This window comes from Dama dama, chromosome 12, assembly GCF_033118175.1.
Source record: "Dama dama isolate Ldn47 chromosome 12, ASM3311817v1, whole genome shotgun sequence".
NCBI lineage: Eukaryota > Metazoa > Chordata > Mammalia > Artiodactyla > Cervidae > Dama > Dama dama.
This window is the reverse complement of record NC_083692.1, coordinates 44,109,084-44,134,939: the sequence shown is the minus strand read 5'-3', so window position 1 is coordinate 44,134,939 and position 25,856 is coordinate 44,109,084. Positions and strand designations below refer to the sequence as shown.

Below are 25,856 nucleotides of genomic sequence, written 5' to 3'. Positions count from 1 at the left end.
ACCTGCTAGACTATTCCCCAGGCATCTGCCCCCAAGATTCCCTGCCAAACAGCCCTGAACCCGCCTGCATGAGTCCTTCCTCATGTCCGTCTTTCTGAAGGCAGGTCACACTGCTGGGGTGTGTACCCCCAGGCCAAAGGGAGGCTGTCTGTGAGTGAGTATGGATGAAGCTTGGATAGGTAGGCTGGAGTGTCAGCCATGGTGCTTGAGGCCTTGGCAGTGCAAGATGGACCCATAACCCTCTGTGGAACTCTTGGAAGTCTAAGAATATTGGCCTAGATAGGAAGATAGCACATATTTTAACAGTTTGTTAGCATTTAATATTTATAAAAATGGGACATGGACTTCTCTTTGTGTTCTTGCCTTGGATCCTGCATATGGCAGGCAGATACATCCGAACAGCCCTAGGGGTTCCTGGGGAACAAACTGGTAATCTCCCTCATTGAGCTCTCCTTCTACCAACTGCAATTGTAGGCAACCAGGATGCTATATCTAGGGGTTGCTTGATATAGTGACCTGGGGACACACTGTCTTTCTAGAGCACATCAAAGTCAGCCTGACTTAAAAGGAAAAATCAGAGTTGTCATATTTAGAGATGCAGAGTTCTGATCAGCAAGGCTCTGTGCTTCCCACGTATGATTCTCTGCAACGATCTTCCACTTTATCCAGTCAGTATGATTCCACTTACTTTGTCTCCTATTCACTTCTGAATATACTGAAATCTATAGCACCCCATTGCCTGCCCAGCCCAAACCTCTAGACTGATGATCAGAGAGCTGGGAGGATGACAAGTGACCTGCTCCTAATTTCCAGGCAGGCCAACACATCCATATCCCACATGTGTGATGGCTCATAGAGATAAATCCAGGCTACTCCAGAGCCACCATCTGATACTCCAGGACTACTCAAACTCTTTTCCAATTCCTTATGACTTTGACTCTTGGTTTCTCTCTTGGTTGGAGTTGCTCCACCCCTTGGCATGTTTTTTTTTTTTTTTTTTGCCATATAGCATGTGAGTTCTTAGTTCCTTGATCAGGGATCAAACCTGTACCCCCTGCATTGGAAGCATGGAATCTTAGCTACTGGACCACCCGGGAAGTCTCTAGGCATGATCTTTGAAATTGGCCTTCTCCATTTTGATTGTTGGAGTTTTCCAAAGACTCACCCCACTATTGTTTTGCCTTTTCTTCACCTTAGAACAGATAGCTGGCTCCAGTTTCAGCCAATTGGGACCCAAGCTCTTTCCACATCTCCTTGTTATTAACTGTTATTAATCTGAGACAACATGGATTGCCAATGGTGGCAGGGGCCCACCTCTGAGCTCCTCATGGGAAAGGAAAGGGTCAAAACCCACATCAGGGACTCCCTCATGAAAACTCTCCAGGAGACTGCCCTGGTTACAGGGCTGCATACTTCCTGCTGGTTTACCAGACCTTCAAATGGCAGGATACATAAACAGGTGCCAGGCAGAGCTGGGGACTCCAAAGATTACCACTGCTGTGGTCACTCTGGAATATCCTGGCCACAAGGGCTCTACCACTGACCATCACATAAGCTGCCATGTTTCCCAGGAAAAAAGAGAAACTCACTGGGACACAAAATTGGAGAATGACCAGAGAACAGAAAAGGAAACAAACAAACAAAATCAATCACTCAATCAATTAATAACAAAAAAAATCAATTAATAACATCTCGGACACTGAGGCTCTTCCCAGACTCTTACATGGTGTCTGCAGCCTGAAGCATTTTCTTTCTGATGTCATGATCTTGGATCCAGAATCAAAACAGGATTTATGAGTTCCTAACTCCTGGTACCGTTCAGGATTACTCTGAACACTAGGTGTGCAGGCGGCCCAACTATCAGTATTTAGGATAACTACTCCTGCACATCCATTCCTGGGGTCCAACTGGAAGACAAGTTCTAAATGAATAATGTAGCCCAGGAAGTTGAGGGCCCAGGGTATCCGGCATTCTGCACTGAGGCTGGCTGGCTCTTTTCCTGGAACACTCACGACACTCTCCCACTGCTCCTGGGTCACTGGTGGTCTTCCTGGGGCCCTGTGCACACCTCACTCTGATCCTTCCACTCTTTCTGGAAAACTTTGCTCTCTGCTCCTTTAACCCAATCATGTGGCTTCTCCTAAGCTCCCCTGTGCAGCTGTCCACCCCGTCTGGACCCCTATTTATTACTCTGACTGCTGCTGGACGCCCAACCCCCTAAGAACCATCTGCAGATTAATCTGGATCAGGAGCTAATTCACCATAGCTGCTTCTAAGACCTCTGCTCCAAGAACAGAAGACGACAGCTTTCCTCTTGTTATTCTCTCACTACCCTAATACTGCAAGTTAATTGGCTTTTATTGAAGAGTTGACATTACAATTTATTTTTTCCTTCACAATTAGTCTAATCACAACCATGCTGCCATAGAAACAGTTCCATGTTTCTACTGCAAACCTTGGTTATTAGCCCAATTTGTCACTGCCCAACCTTACTTTCTTAATAAAATGACATCATCAGTGGTTCACGAGCCAGTGGTCAAAGCTGAGGAACCTGGATAGGGGATTGGTAGCCAATTTTCCTCCAAAGGGGAGCTCAGGGTGGGGAGCTAGGAAGGATTTTCCTGTCTTAGTTCAGAGCTCACTCCCTGCTGAAGGAACATCCTCTTACCCCTCAGGCCTCTTCCAGGTCTATCAGAATGTTTCTCACTAGACCACACGCTCCCTGAGGGCAGGGCAGACACGGTCCCAGCACTTGGCACAGGGCTCTGAAGCCAGGAGGTTGCTGGTAGATGCTAGATGAACAGAAGATTAACTGCACTGGCCTCTAGTGGAAGCATCTAACACAACAGAGGCAGACCTGGGGGAGACACCTGCAAGTGGGACAGTCCTCAGTTAAAAGGAACACGCCAGTGCTTGATGCTACTTTACACTTCCAATGCTGCTTCTTTGGGGCTTAATTTTTTTTTTTTTATGAAACGAATTTGAATGCCATTACACTCCAAGTATTCAGTTCATTTTGGGCTTCCCTGGTGGTGCTAGTGGTAAAGAACTCACCTGCCAATGCAAGAGACTTAAGGAATGCGGGTTTGATCCCTGGGTGGGGAAGATCCCCTGGAGGAGGGCATGGCAGCCCACTCCAGTATCCTTGCTTGGAGAGTTCTATGGACAGAGGAGCCTGTCCATACAGACAGGCCTATAGACCCTATAGACAGGGCTACTGTCTACAGGGCTGCAAAGAGTCGGACTGAGGCAATTTAGCACAGCACAGCTCATTCAGTTAATGAGCCTACAGGTTCCTTTTTCTACCCGCTCACTCAAGCAGATTATTACTTTTCTTGGCTAAGCAGATTTTTTTTTTTTTAATAAATTATGGTTACCTGTGTGGGTTTCAGAAGCCAGATTCACACTTTTATAATGACAATATTCTTTCTTTTGAACTGGCAGCTTCTTCTGTTGTTCTTGCTGTTCAGATCTTTAATTTCTCTGCACATTAGTCTGTATTTTTTAAAAATTTTTATTGAAGTATAATCAATTTACAATACTATATCAGTTTTAGGTATACAACAGAGTGATTCAATATTTTATAATTTAATTATATTTAAAGTTATCACAAAAGAATGTTTATATTTTCCTGTGCTGTACAATACATCCTTGCTACTTACTTTATACACAGCAGTTTGTGTTTCTTAATCCCATACCTCTCTCTCACCCTTCCTTTCCTTGCTTTCCCTTCTGGTAACCACTAGTCTGTTCTCTATTTGTAGCCTACATCTTCTGCCATGGTTCTTTTTTTTTTTTTTAATTAGTAGACTTTATTTTTTGGAGCAGCTAGCATTGGGAAGCACAGACAGTTCCCATGTCTGGCCTGTCCCTAATTCACAACCTCCCCTCTAATGACAGCCCACAGCACACTGTGTACTTGTTACAACTGCTGAACCTACACCGACATCATTGTCACCCAAAATCTACAGTTTATATTAGTGTTCACCCTTTTTTTAAAAATTGGGGTATAGTCGCTTTACAACATTGTACAACAAACTGAATTAGCTATATGTGTACATATATATGTCTCCTTCCTCTTTGCCCTTCCTCAACCTGCCCCTCATCCTACCCACCTAAGTCACCACAGAGCACCGAGCTAAGCTCCCTGTACTATGCGGCAGGTTCCCACTGGCTACCTCTTTACGCATGGCAGTGCACAGAGTCAATCTCAACATCCCAATTCATCCCACCTCCCTCCCGGTCCATGCCCACAAGTCCATTTTCTATGTCTCTCTATTCCTGCCCTGCAAAGAGGTTCATTTGTTCCAGTTTTCTATGTATGTGTTAATATATGATACTTGTTTTTCTCTTTCTGACTTACTTCACTCCACCTAAATATCCATCAGTAGATGAATAGATAAAGAAGATGTGGACTATATACAATGGAATATTACTCAGCCATAAAAAGGAACAAAATTGGGTCATTTGTAGAGACATGGAGGGCTCACCCTTGGTAGTGTATGGTCTGTGGGTCTGGACATGTGTACACACACATATGTCCACCAGCCACGATGCTTTTTAACCCTACTGAATTCAGTTCAGGCTTAGTTCCCACTCTTAGGCCAGTTCCCTCACCCGACCCGCCACAACAATACATAGGGTACTTATGCTATCAGACTCTACCTGAGGTCCTTACCTTTCTTTTCTCCGGTGAAGGGCACAAAGTCTTCCCTGTCTTTCTGTTCCAAAGCCTCCTTCTCCAGGTACATGAGGAGGTGCTCGCGGTCAAACGGGCCCGTGGCTGCTTTCTGCGTCTGGTCTTTCTGTCGAAATCCAGCTGGCAGCAGTGCACTCTGATGAGACAGAGGAATGAGCAGGAAAGGGGGTGTCTGATGTGGTTTCCCTTCCTGACCCCTGCCGTGCAGGGGGAGCTTGGGCAGAGCACACCTGGCAGAGATGAGGGCTGGAGCTCTGGCATATCTTTGAGGCCCTATTCACTCTAACATTCTGTGTTGACGGGGGTGTTTCCAAAGAGCTCAGGCAGAACTCTGGTGGCTGAAACAGCCTCAGACTGCTGCAGCTGCCCTCTAGGTAGCAAAAGGCCAGCTGCTCTTTACAGCCTCTTTCCTTATAGATCCCACTTAGGTCTGTCCAGCAGTGCTCCCAGGCACACATATGGAAGAGCCAATATGGCCACACTCTCTTATTTCTTTTTTTTTTTTAATTTTAAAAAGCTTTTTTTTGGCTGTGTTGGGTCTTCATTGTCTCGTGGGCTTCTCTAGGTGTGGCACTAGGGCTTAGTTCTTCTGAGTCATGTGGGATCTTAAGTTTCCCATCCAGGGATCGAATTCATCTCCCTTGCATTGGAAGGTGGATTCTTAACCACTGGACCACCAGGGAAGTCCCCACACTCATTTCTAATCACTCCTGGGAAACATCCAAGCTGGTAAGTGATTATTATGATAGCTATTGATATCTGCTTGATTAAACGTAGAGGTATTTCTTTTAAGTTTAAAAAGTAAAAAAAGATACTTGCATTTTTTTAAGTAAAAACAATATCCAAATTATCTGGCATTATAGAATATCATATAAAAATTTTAGTGGATGTTTTTATTTATAGTAAAATCACTATTTTACATGTCTCTGCCTCTAAGTTTGTGACAATACTAGCAGGGCTGAAGAAAGTGCTTGCTAAACAAACATTATAACACGCTATTTACCTTTTTAAGAGCTCATAAAAACATGAGATGCTCCATTTAAATTTATTTGATAATACCGTTAGAGTTATTCTAATCTATCCATTATTGTGAGATCACCAAGATTTTAACTTGTTTATATATGTTAAAGAAATGAGATATTAAAAATATCTGCTTTGGGGGTTAAAGATTTGCTTTAAATACCATCTCTGACATTTACCAGATTACCAGTATGGGATCTTACGTAAATTACTTTTCTTGGTCTGTGCCCTTATTTATGAAATGGGGATAATATAATTTAAATCAAGGACTTCTGGGCCCAGCAGAATACATGACTCAGAAGAAACTTGGTCATGTTTGTTTCCTCTTTCTTTTTCCTTTCTTTTTCCATAAGTCAGTCTAGTCCTTCTTGGAGTCAATGGAAAATATTTTCTGACATTTACATTAAACTGGTTTTTGAGAAATGTAATTGCCATATCAAATATGTGGCTACTGAGGTTCTCCATGGTTTATAAAAAAGTAAGTAGCTCAGAACCAATTAGGGAAGAACACAGAATCTGCATTTGGAGCTCAGGGATTCCTATATTATTGTTTAAGGACGTGCTATATCATTCACCCCACCTTATCACTAACCACCTGCTTCAGTTCCAGGTCACTAACCTCGGGATCTAGGTCATCAAGAACATTTTCCAACTGTTTCAGTTCCTCTTCTGAGAGTTTGCCAAGAAGCTCATCTTCATCAATGTTCTTGTATTTCTCCAGCTCTTTTTGAAAAGGGAGTGCCATGGTTTCTTATATGACTTTCTCATGGGCCATGAACATTTAACTGTGCCAGCTTCCTGAGACTTCAGAATACTAATAAAAAGAAAGAAAGACTGTTACCTCCTTTTGATAAATAGGACTTATTAGCAGGAGACAGAGCTATGCTATCTGCCCATGGAGTCTTTCCACTGGATGAAATAGTCAACAAAATAAGTAGTATTATCTTCATCCATAGAACAGCTTGTCTGCTTCATACATATTATCTCCCTTATTTAGATTTTTACAATGACCTGGAAAGGAAGCCCAGAGAGAGATAGATATCACATTTTACAGATGAATATTCTGAGGCCCAAGTGAAACATGAGGCAAGGGGGAAGGGCACAACTTTTAAAAGAATGACATAGCCATAGGACATGACAAAAATTGGTTAGAACCAACAAGGTCCAAGGTGGAAGAAGATGTGACTTCCAGTAGACATTGAGCCTTATTATATGCTCACTGTAACACACTAGCATCTAAATGACACACCCACAGGAGCCACGACAGTTCTGAGATCAACCAGCAAAGGCCAAAAAGTGGGCAGAGGCTCATTTCCTGGAAATCTCCACCCTTTTTCCCAAATAGCTGGAATACTCCTCCCCCCTCATTCAGTTTCAGCTTCAGTTCAGTAGCTCAGTTGTGTCCGCCTCTTTGTGACCCCATGGACTGCAGCATGCCAGGCTTCTCTGTCCTTCACAGTGTCCTGGAGTTTGATCAAGCTCATGTCCATTGAGTCAGTGATGCCATCCAACCATCTCATCCTCTGTCATCCCCTTCTCCTCCTGCCTTCAATATTTCCCAGCGTCAGGGTCTTTTTCAAATGAGTCAGCTCTTTGCATCAGGTGGCCAACGTATTGGAGTTTCAGCTTCAACATCAGTCCTTCCAATGAACACTCAGGACTGATCTCCTTTAGGATGGACTGGTTGGATCTCCTTGCAGTCCCAGGGACTCTCAAGAGTCTTCTCCAGCACCACAGTTCATAAGCATTAATTCTTCGGCGCTCAGCTTTCTTTATTGTCCAATTCTCACATCCATACATGACTAAGGGAAAAACCATAGCTTTGACTAGACGGACCTTTGTTGGCAAAGTAATGTCTCTGCTTTTTAATATGCTCTCTAGGTTGGTCATAACTTTTCTTCCAAGGAGCAAGCATTTTTTAATTGCATGGCTTCAGTCACCATCTGCAGTGATTTTGGAGCCGAAATAAATAAAGTCTGTCACAGTTTCCATTGTTTCCCTATCTATTTGCCATGAAGTAATGGGACCTGATGCCATGATCTTGGTTTTCTGAAGGTTGAGTTTTAAGCCAATTCTTTCACTCTCCTCTTTCACTTTCATCAAGAGGCTCTTTAGTTCCTCTTTGCTTTCTGCCATAAGGGTGGTGTCATCTGCATATCTGAGGTTATTGATATTTCTCCTGGCAATCTTGATTCCAGCTTGTGCTTCAAACAGTCCAGCATTTCTCATGATGTACTCTTCATATAAGTTAAATAAGCAGGGTGACAATATACAGCCTTGACCACTCCTTTCCCAATTTGGAACCAGTCTGTTGTTCCATGTCCAGTTCTAACTGTTTCTTCTTAACCTGCATACAGATTTCTCAGGAGGCAGGTCAGGTGGTTTGGTATTCCCATCTCTTTAAGAATTTTCCACAGTTTATTGTGATCCACACAGTCAAAGGCTTTGGTGTAGTCAATAAAGCAGAAGTGGATGTTTTTCTGGAACTCTCTTGCTTTTTTGATGATCTAGTGGATGTTGGCAATTTGATCTCTAGCTCCTCTGCCTTTTCTAAAACCAGTTTGAACATCTGGAATTTCACAGTTCATGAAATTTCACAGTTGAAGCCTGGCTTGGAGAATTTTAGCATCACTTTGCTAGCATGTGAGATGAGTGCAATTGTGCCGTAGTTTGAGCATTCTTTGGCATTGCCTTTCTTTGGGATTGGAATGAAAACTGACCTTTTCCAGTGCTGTGGCCACTGCTGACTTTTCCAAATTTGCTGGCATATTGAATGCAGCACTTTCACAGCATCATCTTTTAGGATTTGAGATAGCTCAACTGGAATTCCATCACCTCCACTGGCTTTGTTCATAGTGATGCTTCCTAAGGCCCACTTGCCCCCTCCCCCCTCATTAGCCTACGAAATTACCCATTGCTATAAAAACTGACAACCCCATACCCTGGTGCTGCTCTAGCCTCCTGGGATGGCGAACACTGTGTCTGTGAAGTGTGTTTCTAAATAAATCTACTTCGTACTATAACTTTGGAGAAGGCAATGGCACCCCACTCCAGTACTCTTGCCTGGAAAATCCCATGGACAGAGAAGCCTGGTAGGCTGCAGTCCATGGGGTCGCTAAGAGTCAGACACCACTGAGCAACTTAGGAGCAGCAGCAGCAGCAACCTATAACTTTGTCTCTCACTGAATTCGTTCTGCAATGAGACATCAAGAACCCAAGCTTCATTAAGTCCTGAGACCAGGTGTGTGCTTTCAGTTAAAAGATCGTAGGTTCAAACCCCAATCAGAGTTGCATGGTTTACGCAAGCAACTCAGCGCCTTGCTTGAGGTCTCAGAGCTGGGATGTGCCAGGCCTGCGGAGTCCCCGTGGAGTGAATGCCTTCCCATCAGATTACTCTGCCTCCTTCAGCTTTCTACAGAGAACAACAATGAAAAACAATGCACTAATTGTAAGGCAGTTGTAAGGAGCAGACTTGTGTCTTTTCAAAGGGAGAGTGATGTGAAGAATACAAAATGGGGCTCATTCAGGAAAGAGAGTTTGAACCATCAGTGTGAGAAAGCATTGTCAAGAAACTCCCCTGCAAGTAAACTAAGATAGAGTCTAAAATTCTGGCCACTCTCTCCACTCTTCTCCCTTCTTTTCTTCTTTCTCCACCTCCCATTCTCTTTCTATTCTCATTTTCTTTTTGTTTCTAAAGCCATTCTCCCTAATTCTTTGTGCATGCTAAGTCACTCCAGTTGTGTCCGATTCTTTGTGATCCCATGGACCGTAGCCCACCAGGCTCCTCTGTCCATGGGATTCTCCAGGCAAGAATACTGGAGTGGGTTGCCATGTCCTCCTCCAGGGAACCCACATCTCTTATATCTCCTGCACTGGCAAGCAGGTTCTTTACCACCTGGTGCTACCTGGGAAGCTGTAATTCTTTGTACCCCTAGACTATTCTTTTTTCAACTTCCTCTTTTTATACTACCTCCCTCCTAAACTTCCACTCAAAATGAAAATTTTCTCCAATCCCTTCTTTCTGGCAGAGGAACTTTACCAATCTTCTCTAGAAAGATAGTACTGTGTTCAGGAAATAGCAATGTGCTTTACTGACTGTGTTTCTCCTTTGGCAGTATTAATATCAAGCAGATCTCTCAAGGCAATAAATAACTTGCATAAACTTACTGTTTGACAGGCATGGTTCTAAAAAACAGGAATACACAGATAAATAAGATATGACCCCTTGCCCAAGGAGATCACAGCTCAGTGATAATTACATATGTGTGTGTGTATATATACATATATAGGTATATATATGTACATATGTATAGGATGTCTTCCCTACACGTCTTGCCAAAGAACCAGGGCTTTATTCTGTTCCAGATGGGGAGTTACTATACATTTTTCAATGATATATAACCTTTGATATATAGGCTGCAAAGCATGTTACAGCCTTCAGCCACTGCAGCCAGCCCAAGGGTGCACCCTGAGGGGACTCAGGATAGGAAAGAACAGAATACCGGCCCTAGTTAAGGTTCATATCAAAGGAATGATTTCAGTGAGCCCAGTCTCTTGCAGTTCCCCACACATAAAAAAGTGCTACATTCATTAACTTGAGATGTTTGGTTTTTATTAATTAATAGTAATCTTTTGATGGTCTGATTCCCTGGTTTTTGTAGCAAAAAACCCTATGTATGTGGGTTCCTAGCATACCTCTCAGAGTCATCTGAGAGATTTCTGACCAGGTTTGAGTCCTCAGAAAGTCCACTGAATAAAACACAATTCTCAGCTTTGAGGTTATGCATTTTTGTTCAGTCGACAAGTGTTATAACAGAAATCATGTACACGGTAGGATGGGGTGGGGGAGTTGAGTAGAAACTGTGAAAAAATGTGTGTTTGAGTCTTGAAGGCAAATGTCATAAAGTGGATGATGTATGCAGGGAAAGGCAACAGCATACACTAAGGTACAGGATAAGAAAGTACATGAGGGACTTCCCTGGTGGTTCAGTGGTTCAGACCTTGCACTTCGACTGCCGGGGACTCTGGTTCGACAGCTGGTTGGAAAACGAAGATCCCATATGCTGCAAGGTGTGGCCAAAAGACAAAAATAAAACAAAGACAAACAAAAAAGAAAGTACATGATGCTTGGTGAATGGTTGGTGTGGCTAGAGGGGAGGAGCGGGGGGAGAGGAAACAACAATAGACAAGGTGGGGACACCTGTGAAGGGTCTTCCCTATACGTCTTGCCAAAATCTGGGCTGTATTCTGTTCCAGACGGGGAGTCACTACACATTTTTCAAGTAGAGGAGTTGGTCTGAGAAGACTCGTTTTCAATCAGGTAATTCAAATGGTAAGAATGAAAAACAGGTTGTTATGGAAAGAGACTGGATGTGGGTGGGCCACTTAAGAGCTATCGGAATATTGTTCCTCTCTCCTTATTTCTACTGTTTACTATGTACCAGTTCGTGGTTTTCTATTTTGGTGTCTTTTCCATATGCAATGTAACTCTCTTTCCCTTCCATCAGCCTCCCTTCTTTTAAACTTCAATTGCAATAATCCAGTAAAAATACAAAACTAAAACAAACCAGAAAAACCCTATCCTACTAAAGTCAGAGAAACCAACTGGACTGTATACACTGTTTTCTGGTCCCAACTACCACTAATTTATTATGTGAGTCTGGACAACTATCTCAGCCTGCCATGCTCTTAGCTATCAAATGAAATGGTTGAACTACCCTGTCAAATAGATTCTAAGACACACAGTTTCTCAAATTTAACACTTGGAAATTGAGGACTATCCCACAACTGATGGTCCTACAATTACTCGTGACCTAGCAGTGGTCAAGAAGTCATATCTGCCTTGCCTATATATACATAAATATGAAAAGCAACAGCTTTGAAACTAGCAAAAGGGGTGTCAGGGATTTGCAAAATGTCCCAGGGACTTTTCAAAAGAGTGAAACACTCTTTTAAAACTTAACATAAGGTTTAAGAGCCAACATCAAAGGCTTTTAGATCTTTTACAGGTTTTTAAAATTTAATTTAAATAATTTACCATTTATTTAAATTTTAAAAAATTACCACTCTTCCTGGCACAGAGGAGATATTGTGTGGAAAAGACCAGTGATTCAGAAAGTTGGAATCTGAACATGAAGAAGCTTTAAGACTATTAACCAATTCATTTCTGTTTTCCCTTTTTATGTATGCACAGAGGTGATATATGATTTTTTTAAAAACTATGCATATTCATAGAAGCTTTATTTGTAATAGCCAAAACCATAAACAACCTGAATGATCATTAGTAGGTGAGTAGATAAACAAATTGTGGTACATCCACCTAATGGAATTGAGAAGTAGAATATTTCCTGCCATATCAGTAAACAAAGGATCTCACAGTCATCAGTGATTGCAGCTACCATCAATGCTGAGCCCCAAAGGAACTCAGGAAGGAAAAAATACCTGCCATCTAGCAGCCATCAGACCACAGTCACGCTCTACAGTAAGCCTTGAAGAAAGTCAGGATGTGAAAACATAGGATACTGGCTCCAGAGAGGTGAGGTATATATCAAAGGAATGATTTCAGTGAGCCCAGACTCCTGCATCTTCCCATACATAGAAAACCACTAAGTTCCTTAATTTGAGATATCTGGTTTCCCTTTAATTAACAATAATCTTTTGATGTTCAGACTATTTGCCCTTTGTTGCAAAACTTCTATATAACCTGCCAACCCCATTTGCCTCCTCAAAGTGGTCTCTCAGGATTACTTGAGATGCTGTCTCCCGGGCTTGACATCCTAAAAATTCCCACTGAATATAACATAATTCTCAAATTTTAGGTTGTGAATATTTTTTAAGTCAACAGAATCTACTCAGAAATAAAAAGTAATGAAATATTGATACACACAACAACATAGATGAATCTCAAAACGATTATACTGAATGAAAGAAGCCAGACCAAAAACAATGTATACTGCATGGTTCCATTTGTCTACAATTCTAGAAAATGTAAACTGATCTATATGACAGCAAGCATATCAGTAGTTGCTTAGGGATGAAAGAGAGGTAGGGAGGGGAAGAGGAGTATGAAGGGGCATGAGGAAATTTGGTGGGTTTGTCATGATGGCTTCACAGGTGTATGCATTTGCAAAACTTATCAAACTTTTGCTTCAAATCTGTGCAATCTGTTGAATGGCAATTCAAAAAACTATGTGTAAATCTAGAACAGCTCTTCAATAAAGTAAAAAATATTCTTAAGAAGGGTCACTTTTCTTTTTGGTAATGCTTCATGCCTTTCAGGATCTTAGTTCCCTGGCCTGGGACTGAACCCAGGTCCCAACAGTTAAAGAACCAAGTCCTAACCACTGGACCACCAGGGAATTCCCAAGATGGGTCACATTTTAAATGGTAGCGTGGGCACTTCCCTAGCAGTCCAGTGGTTAAGACTTCATGCTTCCAACTCAGGGCATGCAAGTTTGATCCCTGATGGGGGGTGGGGGAGGGGGAAAAAGATCCCACATGCTGTGCGATGTAGACAAATGATGAAAAAAAATAAAGACAATAATTGGCAGAATTTTTCTTCAGAGTGCTATGTAAAATATTGGTATATTTTATGACTGATGGTATCTTAGATAAGATTCTATTTGTAGTTCTGGTCCAGAATTCTACAAGTATACCCCAACTTCTTGTCTTCCCCTGAAACAGACTAGTTTTGGTTTTCTTGATCATACCATTAATTTACCAATCGTGCGTACGTGTTTGTGTGCGTGCTTAGTCGTTCAGTTGTGTCCGACTCTTTGTGACCCTATGGACTATAGTCTGCCAGGCTCCTCTGTCAATGGGATTCTCCAGGCAAGAATACTGGAGTGGGTTGCCATTTCCTCCTTTAGGGGATCTTCCCGACCCAGGGATTGAACTCACATCTCCTGCACTGGCAGGCAGATTCTTTACCACTGAGCCCCTTGGGAAGCTGAATCTACCAGTCACTTCCAAAACTCTGATCAGCTGAATTTCCTCCATTTCCATCCTTGTCTCACTAGTTACCACTTCCACTGGATTCTTACTGCATGATACTTTTCACATCATCCTTTTCTGTCAGTCTTGTTTTAGATCTTTGTTCCTTTGGACCTGGAGTACCCTCACTGCATTTTTAAAGGATTCTGTTCTTCCCTCTAAGCCACCAGAGTACCATAATTAGATCATCTTTCTTCACACTGCAAACAAGCCACTTCCCTGATTAAGGACTAATGGCTCCCTTTTGTCTACAGAATGAAATTTACACAACCTAGCATCCTAAACTCCCACTATTTGGCTTTGATCTGCACTTTGTATTTTCTGTCTTCATAACTTTCCTAAGGGAGCCCTCCAATCCAACCAAAATGGTTTATTTACTCTCTGTGGTAGGCAGAATAATTGTGCCCTAAAGATGCCCACATGCTAATCCCCAGAATCTGGGATGTTACTTTACATGGCAAAAAGGACTGGGCATGAGTAAATCAAGGACTGTAAACTAGGCAGACTATCCTGGATTATCTGGGTGGGCCCACTGTAATCACAAAGGCTCTTAAAAGATGGGAGAGGAAGGTAGAAGAGTCAGAATGAGATTGATGACAGAAGCAGAGGGACAGAGTGATGCAATTGCTGGCTCTGAAGATAGAGGAAGGGGCCAAGAGCCAAGAAATGTGTGCAGCTTTAGAAACTGGATAAGGTCTGGGAATTAATTCCCTCCAGAGTCTTCAGAAAGAAATTCAGCTCTACTGACATGCTGATTTTAACCCAGTGAAACCTGCTTTGGACTTCCCACCTCCGAAGCAATGCCATAATAAATGTATGCTGTTTTAGGCTCCTGCATTTGTGACAGCAGCAATTGGAAACTAATATACTCCCTTATTCATGGCCTTCCATTTTACCAGATAATTTTTCTGGATGTCTTGTTTGCTCCTCCCCTTCCCATTCACTCCCGACTGCTCTGTTCCCCAGGAAGATGATGTATTTACACGGCATCATCAGGCTCCCTTGCTTTCTCACTTGTTTGGCCAACAGGAGGCACTAGCAGGAAACTGGAGGGAGGTTGGTGCAGAAGGCAACATGGCCCACTAGTAAGCCTTCTCTAGGACTGCCCCCACCCCTGTCTTGCTGACTTGAGGCCTGGGGGTGATGAAGGGTCCCTGTGTGGCTGGTGCCAGATTTCTGCCTTGTTGTACTCCTCACACCCTCCCTACAACTCTGCAAATAGGATCTTTATTTACATTCCATCAAATTACTCTGTTGAGTGTGTCCTCTGTTTCTTGTTGGGACCTTGGCTGTTATTGTAATGTCACTTGGAATGCCGTTCTCTGTTCTCATGGCCTATCCATGTGCTCTGCTTTGGAGACCTGGCTCAGGTCCCAGCTCTGCGGACCACAGAATGTCAGGGCTGACTGAGGCCTGAAAGGTCATCCAGTCCAGCAACACAGATGGTTTTTCTCCTACTTCTCTGACCACTTCTTGGTCTCCTTTGGCAATTCTTCCTCTGCCTTAAGTACTGGCATGTTACAAGATCCTGTCTTACCATTTCTTTTCTTACACTGTACATTCTCCCTGGGAGAAACTCGTCCCCTCCAAAGTTCTCATTATAATCCACATCCTGAGGACCCTCAAATCTTTGATTAAGACTTTGTTCCTTGAGGACTAGATCCACGTATTCCCACTGCTGAACCAACATCTCCACTTCACTGAATCAGGCATCTCAAATGGTAGAAGTACTTGCGTCATCTTTCCTGACAAACAGCTTCTCCTCCTCTGGAATTTCCAATTTCAGAAATGTGGCCAAGAAAGCAGGGAACCATCCTTGACATCTCCTCTTCCTGTCTTCTCCCCATTCATCAATCCAGCCCTTACCTAAACATGTTAACGATCCATCTGCCTCACTCATCTGCACTGCCACATCCAGTCTTAGTCCATTTTGATCAGTTCTTCATACAAATGGCCAAAGTGATCTTTTTAAACAACTCTGCCCTAATTACCTAAAATCCTCCTGTGGCTTCCCTTTGCCTTGAGGATAAGGTTCAGATCCACAGTCTGACCCCTGTCATCCTCATCAGCCTCATCCTGCACTGCACCCCCAGCTTCTCCTGGCTCCAGCCTCCTGGACGGCTCCCAACTCCTGGATCACGCCTTATGTTGTTTCCTCTGCTCAGAGCACTCTTACCCCTTCTTCCTCTGGCTGATGCCAGCTCAGCTCATCTTCCAGTCTCAATGTAAGCTTCACTCAGTTTGTAATGACCTAGAGGGGTGGGATGGGGGGGTGAGTGGGAGGGAGGCTCAACAGGGTGGCGAGGTGATACATGTATACATACAGCTGATTGACACTGTTGTATAGCAGAAACTAACACGACACTGTAAAGTAATTATACTCCAATCAAAAAATAAATAAGAATGTAATCTTCAATTTCTCAAAGTTGCCTTGTTTGTAACCCCAGGCAGGTCTGACTCATTCCCCACCCCAAGGCACACCCCTTGTTCAGAGCTCTTCTTGACTCTATTACAACTGCTTGTTTTATCTCTGTCTTTTTTGCTAAGCTCTGTATCTGTTTTAGTCACTGTTATGGTCCTGGCTCCCAGCACAGGTCTTGACCCAGGATAGGCATCCAACAAATATCAAGTGAAGGAAATGAGCTCAGAAAGGTGAAGTGACCTGTTGGTTCAAAACTCATTCCACCATATCCACAGCCTCCACTCTCTACCATGGAACTTTCTGAGGCCAGCTAAGCACATAACACTTGCTCTGCTCTCTAAATTCAACTACACCACCAAATCCTAGAGGACAGGGATGATGTCATGATTCTTTCTATTCCTGGGCCTCTTGTAGATTCATTCAACAAATATCTACTGACATCTCACCTTTTTCACTGCTGGGACACGAGCAGTGAACAAAACAGATTATATCTCTTACCAGAGCTGAGCTTACAGTTTGGCAGTAGGTGAGACATTAATTAAGTAGTTACAATAACATGTGAATACTATGTAACAATCCCTGTTAAAACAAACTGCATATGTTGCACAAGTGCATCAGGAGGGCGTGAAAGCCAGAAGAGAAAAAAAAAAAATTGCACCCTCCTGAAGCAAACTTTGAAGATTCGGGGGAAAGCTGGTTTTATTTTTAATAACAAATATAGATGTATGTGGACATATTATTCACACAGCTTTTAAAGTCAAATCAAAGATTTCTGGCTCAAGGATGTCCTGCTCTAGCCCCTACCCAGGGCCCCAAGTGTTCACACTTGCCCTCTCCTCCTGTAAGTGATGCTGCAGTGGAAAGCTTCCAAACGTCATTGCAGTCGCACCTCCGGCAGAGTGCCTGTCCCATGGCGAGCTCTCAACATGCAACAAGAGACTAATTGCACGTTGGAGTGAAGCAAGTGCCAAGCAGCGCTTTCAGGAGTCCAGGTGCACATGCATACCAAGGTTAGAAAACAGAAAACAGGAGCAAGAACTGGAGCTGAAGGGAGGATGGTTTGGGCCCTCCAATAACTCTTCCTATCAAAGGTATGAACCCTGAGAAGGAAAACAAGGAGTGTGGCTTTCTTTACTTCTTCCACTACCTTATTTGTATATGTATTTCATAACCGGTATGAAAGATGAAAATCAGATACAACACAAAGTGCCCAAACTTTGGCCTCACCTCCATGCAGACTTGGAATCAAACCCAAAATATGCAGCCCTATTTAATAAGCCTGATCCAAACCAAAGACCCATTTTTACAGGAGAGTAACAAAAAATACTTGTAAAACCTAGTGAAAAGTTTTGTAAATGGGTAAAACTGCCACGAATTGCTTAGGAGTACACACGCATCTGGGGAAGCTACAAAGGACAACACATGGAAAGGACAGACATCTCAGAAGGAGGGACTGGGGATCTGACTGCAGAAGGATGAGCTGACCTTCCACCGCACTGATGATGATTTCATCCCAAGAGGGGAAGTCAGCATGTGAGAAGTTATTATTCTTTATTATGCATCTTCAATATTTTATAATAATCTTTCAACAATGAGTGAACCAGTTTGCACAAGAGAGCCAAATCTACATTTTTTAAAACTAGTAAATTAGAAAAAAAAATCAGCTTATCAATATATCCTCCAACAAAACAAAACAGGAATTTTTAAATTGGGGTATAGTTGCTTTACAATTTGTGTCTGTTTCTGTTGTATAACAAAATGAATCAGCTACATGTATACATATATCCCCTTCTCTACCCACCCCCATCCCACCCCACTAGGTCATCACAGAGCACCGAGCTGAGCTCCCTGAGTTATAAAGTAGCTCCCCACTAGCTCCCTGAGTTATAAAGTAGCTCCCCACTAGGTATCAAAACAGGAAGTAATCCTACATATTTAATTTCTTTCTAGCTGCAGGCAAATACAAAGATGTATACAAAACACAAAGCCTGCGTTTTGGAATCTAGCTATTTCAAGATGGCTCTTTCAAGCCTTTTTTTTTTTTTTTTTAAATAACCGAGTGGCTCCTGCCATATCCTCAGAAATCTGTGCAGGAGATGCAGGACAGAGAATGGGGTGTGATAAGGAGGAATTTCAAGCAAAAAATATGAGAAAGCAATTGGAAGGGACAAGCTGAATGGAGAATGAGGGATAGATCTTACCAGAATGAAAAGCTGTCCTATCTCACAACACAAACATGGCTATAGCTTAAACTGCTCAAAAGCAGTCTCCTTTTAAAACAGTGTGCCTACCAGTAACCACTCCCTCCAGGTTCAGAAGAGAACAGAAGACAAAAAGCATAGACCTTGGAGTCAACTAGCCCTGGATCTGATGGTTACAATTCATGTGCGAGTGACAGCCTGTCTGAGCCTCTGTCTCATCCTCAGCGAAACAGGCAGAGCAGTACTTATCACAGAGGGTGGAGGTGATGTTTAATGTGGTGACGTATCTACCAGGAACAGCTGCTAACACATTTGAGCCCTCAGTCAAAGCCATTTCTCTTTTATCCTTGAGTGCAGTCTTCCACGTGGGCTATTTGTTCCCTCCATTATCCTTGTCAGAGTCCGCTGAACGTGGAGAGGCAGCGCCCTGTAGGAACACTGGGTCAGCGCTGCCAAGTGTAGTGAGCTGCCATGGGGAGGCTGGCCAAAGTATGAGATAGGTTTCCACATGGGCAGGAAGTTGCCAAGAAGCTTCCTGGCTAGGGCAGAGGGCTCTAGGATGGAAATCTCACTGTCTGCTCAGACTGCCACCTGGTTTCTAATTCTCTTGGCAGGTCTGTCGCTGCCCTATCCCTTTGTCTGCCCCTATTCGCTGCTTTCTAAGGAGTTCCTGTTTCTGGACTTCTGTGTACCTCCTTGCCTTCCACTTGGGTGTCTGGGTCTCCAGCTGCCTATTGGTTCTAGCTATGTCCCCTCCTCTTGGCTTTGGGAAGTTACGGGCTTCTCATTTCCTGACTGGCAGCAAGGGTTCTCTGCTGTTTGTTGACAAAAGCTGGCTTCTGTCTGCTTATGAATTTTTGACTCACCTATCTTCTCTCCCTCTCCGGTATCTGTCTCCCAGTTTGGTTTTGATCAAAACTTTGTTAAGGGTTACAGGTGCTATGTGCCCTTTGACTCATGACTGCTTATCAAGATGATATGCAAAATATTTAATAACTGGTGTGAAATGGGCGTTGGCCATCAGAATGGATGTCGGCTATAAACAAGAGGGGTGGCTGGCCCTGCATATATTGGCTGAACAGCTGCCCAGCTCCCTAGACTCCGGACCCCTCCCACTGCTCTGACAAGAGGCCTCCTGGTTCTTTCACTGGACTGGAACCTCAGACTTGCTCCTTACTCCTCACATCCTGGCTTGCTGCAGCTGGTCTTGTGCCTTGTTTCATGAGCTCCTATTACCCACAGTCCTAGGGCTGACCTTCTCATTCCCTCTCTATTCAGCTATCACCAGGGAAACCCAGGAATACTGATGACACACATGAAAGAGATGGGATTAAAAAAAAAGAGAGAGAGATGGGATAGCCTTGGTGCCAAACCAGGGGGGCAAAACATAAAAGCATATGAGTGTGTGTGTAGGAAAAAATCCTTGTAGCAAAAGATTCAGTATAAAATTAAAGTGTTATATCTTAAGAATTGGTTCTGTTTTCTTAGTCTGGTAGTAGGAAATCTTCTGCACCTGCCTTCTATGCGCTCCTTTGATCTGCTTATAGTCTATAAGGAAACATTTAGTTGTATGTGATTCACAAACAAAGCAAACAAGAGGAAATCCTTGAACTTCTGTCAGAAAGCTGGGTCTGTTTTTCCTCCAACATTTCCCTAATTAAAAATAGAAAGAACCAGCACCTAGAACTTCCTGCTAGAGAGGCACAGATCTTGAACTCAGAGAGAAAAGGGATAGCACTTTCAGGATGGTTTGTGGGGAGGGCTAGAAATTCTAAGGTATGGGAATTTCAGAATTTGAGGTTGGAATTAGGGGATGGGGTGTCTTAAGAATAAACGATTGGTAGTAATTAAGGCAAAGCAAGAAAGAGAACTTCCCCTGACCCCACTCACTCCTCCAACAGGACTGAAATCTTGAGTGAGCGCAGTGAGACACAGACTCACTGTGAGTTCCCTGCAGATACACTGCAGATGTCCACACTGTCCTCTGCAATCCTTTCCCTTTGTTTGCTTACCTATTTTATCAATCACCCCAATTTTTAATTTAAAAAGTTCAAATCTACAGAAAAGGTAAAAAACAGAACACCTATATACCACTCTCTTTGATTCACTGTCATCATTTTGCTACATTCTCCAGCTTCCTCCCCAACCCTTTTACTCCCCCCTACCCTGAACCAGCTGAAAGTTGCAGATGTCATGCCCTTTTGCCTCTAAAACCTACATCTCAAAAGAAAATGACAGTGTCCTACATGACCACCGTATCATCGCTGCACCTAAGAAAATGAAAAGTAATTTCATGATATTTATCTAATATGTAATCCATATTCAAATCTCTCCAATTGTCTCAAACTCATCAATCATAGCTATTTTTTTTTTTTTTTTCTGATTTAGGATCCAAAGTTCACACATCCAAATTTACTGTTAAGTCAGTTGAATATTTTAATCTACAATATCCTGGCCCCACCATCTTTTTGGCAGGAACGTTACACAGGGGAAGTTATGAGCACCTTATTGCATAACCCAACAGGAGACTCATCGTATATGTTGGTATGCTTGATCATTCAGCCTGAGGCGATGACTTTCTCATCTCTCTATTGTAAGGACACATTTTCCCTAGGTAATATGTGGCAAGATACTTTGAAATAATGTCAAAATCCTCTTCCCCAACAACCTCTGGCTCAAAGGTTTTGTCACGTGTGGATGAATCCTTGCCTGAATCAGTTACATTAGAGTTGCAGAGTGCTGGTTTTCTGATTCTCTCCTTCCTTCTATTGTGTATTTATTATTCAAACAATGACCCATCAGTACCCATCCTCTCTATTCTCAGTGTCTGTACTCTCTGGCTACTTTCTGCTGCGGTTCCTCCCCTTCTCCTTGCTCACCACCTCTGAGGGCTCCTGCCTAGCCCTGGGGAGCCATTTACATCTCCCTTTACCTGATGATCCCATCAGTTCACCTTCAGCCAATTAAAAACAAACACAGAAAATCCACAGCATGTTGTTGTCTACGTAGTTATAGTAATTCACAAAAATTAAAACAGTTGTAATGCATATTTATTGGATTAGACTGCAGAGAGTAGAGAAAACCAGTTCTATTTTTTAAAAAATCAAGTTGCCCAAACCCTGAAAAATCTTTCCTCCTCACTAGGTAAAACCTCCTGTTCTGTCACAGTCAGGCTTTCTATAATGGTGTCGAACAGACGCACCCTCCTCGCCTTAGTTCCTTGATATGAGAGCCTTGGAAGAACAGAGGTTTAGAAATCATTTAGGCGGAACACCCCGTTTTACATGGAGAAAGAGGTTAAAAGAGGTGAAGAGACTTGCCCAGGGTCCCTTAGCTCCTTAATGGCATAGCTAGGGAAACGGGTTTTTATGATACCTGCTCCGACGTTCTTTTCATTCCCTTCCCAAGGACCCGGTGATCCCGATGTTTAATAGGCAAGAGGAAGCCCGTAGCATTCGCAGCCTTTGTTGCTAATTCGCATTTTGCCTGCATCACCTTCCCATCTTTGCATACTTCAAAAATTCCCATTAGGAGCCATTATTGTCATTGTTATTATTAAAAACCAATTTTCACTCCTGCAGGTCAACAAGGAAAATTTAGGAAGACTCAAGGGAGCACATACTAACATTACTTAAACCAGGGACAAAAAAAAAAAAAAATAGAGTCTCACGACCTGCATCAGGCCGCTCTCGGAACGCTGCTTTCTTGGAGGCTGAAATACCCTGCGGGTGACAGCTCCAGCCGGAGTCCACCCTTCCCCGCCGCCCGATCTAACGCTGCAGTGACAGGCATTAGGCTCCAGGAACTTGTCAAACGTTCACAAGAGAGAAGTGGGGAACAAAGCCCAGCGTGGAAACACCGGCCCCGCAGCTCAGGGAGGACAGAGACCGCGCCCTCATTGCGGCGGCCGGGGGATGCAGAGACTGCGGAGCCGCAGTGCAGCGCGTGGGACCCACACCCGCTGGGCGCCTCGCTCCCGCACAGCCCTCCACCGCGCTTTCCTCCGCGCCGCCGGCCGAGCGGAGGAGGCCAGAGGCGGTGCCGGCTCCGCGCGCCCTCCCCCCTGAGCGCCGACCCCGCAGAGCATCCTCCCGCGGGCAGGGAGGGCGCGGCAGCCCCGCGCTGCTGGCCTGGGGGCTGCAGACGGCACCTCTCCCGGGGGAGCCCCTACCCACCCCCGGCGCGCTCACCCGTGCGTGAGCCCATCCCGGAGCGGGCGGTGCGGGCCGTCAGTCCGTCTGCCCCGAAGGAGCGGGGCTGGCGAGCAGGGCGGCGCCGTGGCCGGGGCGAGCGCGGCGATCAACAGGCGGCTCCCGGCCGGGCGCGGCGCCGGGGCGCGCGGCTGCCTCGAAGCAGGCTGGGAAGCGTAGTTCGGAGCGGCGAGCGGCGGCCGCTCGGAGGCTGGACCCCCTGCCCCCTGGCTGTCACCCCGGGCTTCCCCACCCTCCGCTGCAGGTGTCCTCGCCCGGAATCTGAGTTCCGACCCCGTAAGCGCTGTGCGGGCGAACGGGACCTCAGCCTTGGGACCAGGCTGTGACGGGCTCTCTTGAGGAGCCCGGGGCTACGGATAGGGTGGGTGGTAAAGGCTCTCCAAGCTTGTGAGGAGCAGCTGGGTGAGTGAGCACCGTTACTTCGAAGCCGGGAGAACACTGCTTAGACACAGACGAGGCCTGTCCTGGGTTTTACTGGCTTTACGCCGGCCTCGGGCGGAGCGTGGGGAGTAGTGGCTGGGGCACATGCCTGGGGGTAGGGAGGTGGGGTGTGGCGAGACTGATCTAAAGTTTGTGGGTGAGGATGTTCGCCAGCCCACGCACATACGGGGGCTTCACTGAGGAGAGCCTCAGCATCCTCATCTGTAAAGTACAGACTTAAAGCTTGAAAGTAAGTTGTGAGGACTAAATGCATTTTAGGTGCGTATGTGAAAGCCCCTGTTGTCAGGCCCTTAGCACATACTCAATAAGGTTTCTCAGGAGTTACAGGGAGACCCGGACACAGTTCCGGTCTTGAAAGCCCCGTGTGTAATGCTAAGCTAAAGATAGTTGGCCTCGTTGGTCTGGATAAATAAATGTTAAAGCTCATCGGGTTTGCTGTTGTCAGCTATTTAGCCGGCTCACTTCACGCGGAATATGTACTGTGATGTGCCCTCTATACCAGGTTCTTGGGAGCTACAAAGAGTGAAAATACTGTCTGGTCTGTGAAGCATGGAAGCAGGGGCGGGGGGTGGTGCGACCTAGGACAAAGATTGAAATTATGAAAATGCATGGCATAATAGGGTTTCCTTCCAAAAGCATTTTCTTTCTTTCTTTTTTTTAAATTTAACATTATTTTAATTAAAAGTTAACCCTTTGATGCTTAATTAAATTTCCACATTTTAATGGAGTTGAGGTAGTAACACATTGCTTTTGACTTGTATATTATATGCTTCTCATTCTCTAAAAACAGACAGCTTAGAAGTAAGAATCCCCATTCTTTAAATATAAGCACATACACCATATGCTGCTGCTAAGTTGCTCAGTCGTGTCCGACTCTGTGCGACCCCATGGACTGCAGCCTACCAGGCTCCTCCATCCACGGGATTTTCCAGGCAAGAGTACTGGAGTGGGTTGCCATTGCCTTCTCCCCAAAAGCATTTTCTACCACATGTGACATCTCTCCTTTTTGAACTCTTGCTCCATACTTTCAATGCAATATTTCACGTTATGGTGGGATTTGCATTTTCCAGATGTGGTGGAAGGAAAATGAACCAAAGGGATGGATGCAGCATTGCTGGCATAATCTCTGAAACAGGCAGAGTGAATGGATGTGAAACAGCATCATAATCTGGCAATGACCTGTGCAGTGACCATGTGACCCAAAAAAAAAAAAAAATGCTGCAGAGAAGATTCCATGTTTGAAAATAGGAGCATCACTTTACATTTGTGGAAGTACATTCCTATCCATGTTCTCATTTGACTTTTCCAACAACCCTGTGAGATGCAGGGTGAGGATTTTCTTCAGTCAGAGTTCCAAGAGGCACAGAGAGGTGATATGAGTTATTCAAGGCCATCCAGCTGGTCACTAAGCCTTCTTCTCTCCTTCTGTCCTGGCCTTCTCTGAAGAGGCACTCTCAGTGCTGTCTTTCATTTGTATATTTCAAAACAGGGCCATGCCTTCCCCAGGAAGAGGGCTGAGTCAGAAAATAAAGTTAATTCTCAAAGGCTCTTGGAACTATAAGCTAAAACAATGGCATCCGGTAGCTGCTGACCGAGAGACCAGTGTTGTGTCCACTAGCAGCACTGTAGTGATGGACTATAGCTTCTATCACTACACTGTAGTGATGGACTACAGATTCTATCACTACACTGTAGTGATGGACTACAGATTCTGGTGAACCTCCTCACCAGAATGTCAAATCTGCAAGAGAAGGAGTGAAATGAAAGGGAGGTGTGGCCATGTCAATTTAAATCACATTCCTATGTTTTCCTGTATTTTTTTATTCCAAATGTCGTATGTAACAGATAAGATGCCTTTGACTTTTTTTATGTTGAACATTTGTCACAAATTATAGCTTTCTGTTAAATAAGAATAGGACTGCTTACAGATCAAGCTAGTAGCTGCCCCAGAGAAAGCTGGTGGTAGGCATAAGATGAAAATAACAAAGCAATTTTATTCAGATTGTAAGAAAGGGTAGCAAATGTTTAATATAGCAAAGATTCTTTGTTGTTGTTCAGTCACTAAGTCATGTCCAACTCTTTTTGACCCCATGAACTGCAGCACACCAGGCTTCTCTGTCCTTCACTATCTCCCTGAGTTTGCTCAAACTCAGGTCCATTGAGTCAGTGATGCTATCCAACCATCTCATCCTCTGTTGTCCCCTTCTCTTCTTGCCCTCAATCTTTCCCAGCATCAGACTGTTTTCCAGTGAGTCAACTCTCCATATCAGGTGGCCAAAGTATTGGAGCTTCAGCTTCAGCATCAGTCTTTCCTATGAATATTCAGGGTTAATTTCCTTTAGGATTGACTGGTTTGATCTCCTTGCTGTCCAAGGGACTCTCAAGAGTCTTCTCCAACACCACAGTTCAAAAGCGTCAATTATTCAGTGCTCAGCCTTCTTTGTGGTTCAACTCTCACATCTGTACATGACTACAAAACCATAGCTTTGACTATACAGACCTTTGTTGGCAAAGTGATGTCTCTGCTTTTCAATATACAGTTTAGGTTTGTCATAGCTATTCTTCCAAGGAGCAAGCGTCTTTTAATTTCATGGCTACAGTCATCATCCACATTGATTTTGGAGCCCAAGAAAATGAAATCTGACACTGTTTCCACATTTTCCCCATCTATTTGCCATGAAGTAATAGGACTGGATGCCATGATCTTAGTTTTTTGAATGTTGAGTTTTAAGCCAGATTTTTCACTCCCCTCTTTCACCTTCATCAAGAGGATCTTTAGTTCCTCTTCACTTTCTGCCATTAAAGTGGTGTTATCTGCATATCTGAGGTGGTTGATATTTCTCCCAGCAATCTTGATTCCAGCTTGTGAT

General features: G+C 44.0%; 1 protein-coding gene across 2 annotated transcripts in view; it reads right to left on the bottom strand.

Annotated features, from left to right (window-relative positions):
• Positions 1-22,660, bottom strand: part of TMOD2 (tropomodulin 2) — a 55,426-nt gene extending 32,766 nt beyond the window's left edge. For both annotated transcript variants that reach the window (XM_061157164.1, XM_061157166.1), the window contains exons 1-3: positions 22,525-22,660; positions 6,339-6,533; positions 4,679-4,835 (exon numbers count right to left, since the gene is read on the bottom strand). In XM_061157164.1, coding sequence (XP_061013147.1) covers positions 4,679-4,835; positions 6,339-6,464 — 283 coding nt within the window. In that variant the 5' untranslated portion in view covers positions 6,465-6,533; positions 22,525-22,660. The remainder of the gene's footprint in view (positions 1-4,678; positions 4,836-6,338; positions 6,534-22,524) is intronic.
• Between the last annotated feature and the right edge of the window lie 3,196 nt (positions 22,661-25,856).